This window comes from Etheostoma spectabile, unplaced genomic scaffold, assembly GCF_008692095.1.
Source record: "Etheostoma spectabile isolate EspeVRDwgs_2016 unplaced genomic scaffold, UIUC_Espe_1.0 scaffold431, whole genome shotgun sequence".
NCBI classification, from domain to species: Eukaryota; Metazoa; Chordata; class Actinopteri; order Perciformes; family Percidae; genus Etheostoma; species Etheostoma spectabile.
Genome location: NW_022605607.1, coordinates 27,706 through 29,665, shown reverse-complemented (window position 1 = coordinate 29,665; position 1,960 = coordinate 27,706). Strand labels below are relative to the sequence as shown.

The 1,960-nt window shown below is 36.4% G+C and overlaps 1 protein-coding gene across 1 annotated transcript in view; it reads left to right on the top strand.

Annotated features, from left to right (window-relative positions):
- The window catches only part of tmc1 (transmembrane channel-like 1), a 39,286-nt gene that overhangs the window by 32,957 nt on the left and 4,369 nt on the right, over positions 1–1,960 (top strand). Inside the window, exon 13 of the mRNA XM_032511654.1 lies at positions 775–842. Within this exon, the coding sequence (XP_032367545.1) occupies positions 775–842 (68 nt within the window). The remainder of the gene's footprint in view (positions 1–774; positions 843–1,960) is intronic.

Here is a 1,960-nt window from a genome sequence, read left to right as displayed (position 1 = left end):
CGCTTTATATGACCTTAGTGGTCCCTAATACGTGTACCTGAAGTCTCTTTAACCTTAGTGGTCCCCTAATACTGTATCTAAATCCTCTTTATATAGACCTTAGTGGTCCCTAACCTGTATCTGAATCTCTTTTATATAGACCTTAGTGGTCCCCTAATACTGTATCTGAAGTCTCTTTATATAGACCTTAGTGGTCCCAATACTGTATCTGAAGTCTCTTTATATAGGCCTAGTGGTCCCCTAATACTGTATCTGAATCTCTTATATAGACCTTAGTGGTCCCCTAATACTGTATCTGAAGTCTCTTTATATAGACCTTATGGTCCCTAATACTGTATCTGAAGTCTCTTTTTATATATGGCCTTAGTGGTCCCCTAATACTGTATCTGAAGTCTCTTTATATAGACCTTAGTGGTCCCTATATACTGTACTGAATCTCTTTATATAGACCTTAGTGGTCCCTAATACTGTATCTGAAGTCTCTTTATATGACCTTGTGGTCCCCTATACTGTAATCTCTCGTACAACACCAGCTGTCACAACACCAGCTGTTACAACACCAGCTGTTACAACACCAGCTAACAGTTATATACACAGCCTATCGTTAGCTTTTCATTATGTCACTGCCCGATGGGAGGAGAGTGCAGTCTGAAATACCCCCCCCCAGTCTGAAATACCCCACCCCTCTAGTCTGAAATACCCCCCATACCCCCCCAGTCTTAAATACCCCTCTATGGCCAAGCTGATGCTGATTCTTGTCTTTTCTGTGTGAAGCCGTCGTACTCGGAGTTCGACGTCAGCGGGAACGTTTTGGGTCTGATCTTCAACCAAGGGATGATATGGTGAGGACATGATGATGTAACTGTAATATCACATAACAACGTCACAACTGAATTATTCTGGTTTATTGTTCACATTTCGCCAGATTTCACGTGTGAAGAAAAGACCTTTAAAAGCCCCCGGTAGCAGCCTGTAACCCTCCTGTCGTCCTCGGGTCATATTTGACCCATTTTCAAAGTTTCTATATCAGAAATTTGGGTTTCTTTCAACTAAACTGTCCAAATAAACTAACGTTGACGGTTCCCTACAACGCTGTTAACAAGTTCAGTGAACAATCAGTTCACTACTTTCATTGAATTTGGGTGTTTTAGTCAATTTTATAGCATGAGGAGAAAAAATAACTGATACCCCTTTGAAAAAAAAAGACAAATGTCAAGTCAAAAAAGTGACTAAAAGTTTAAAAACGTGACAAAAAACTGACAAAAAAGAAACAAAAAGTCAAAGAAAGTGTTGAAAAATTGTCAAAAACTTCTAAAGCCTCAGAAAAAGTCAACAAATGTTGATTTAAGTATTTAATTGAAATACTTTAACCCATGGGTTGTCTTCCCGTCAAAATTGAAAATCAACATTCTTTGTTGACGCTTTTTATCAATGTTTTTAACGTTTTTGTCACATTTTTCAACACTTTAATTTGTTTTCAAATGCTATAAAATTGAATAAGACCCAAAATTTATGAAAGTAGAGATTTGTACTTGGCAAAGAGCGTTGGAATCAATCATGTTATTTTGGGGAATTAAAAAGAACATTGATATAGGAAAATGGGTCAATTTAGCCCGAGGACAACATAGAGAGATAGATATTTATTGATCCCAAAAAATTGGGAATTATGGTGTTACAGCAGCACACGGACATCAACACGAGGGTTAAACAAATCACTGACCATGACAAAAAGTCGATAAAAGGATAAAAAGTGACAAAAAGTTAAAAAAAGACAAAAAGTGACAAAAAGTTAAAAAAAAGACCAAAAGTGACAGACAGTAAAAATAAAAAAATAAAAAAAGTGATTTACAGTTTAAAAAAAAAGACCAAAAGTGACGGAAAAAACACGGAAAGTCGAAGAAAGTGTCAAAAAAAATTAAAAAAATGTCTAAAGCCTCAGAAAAAGTTGATAAACGTCAGT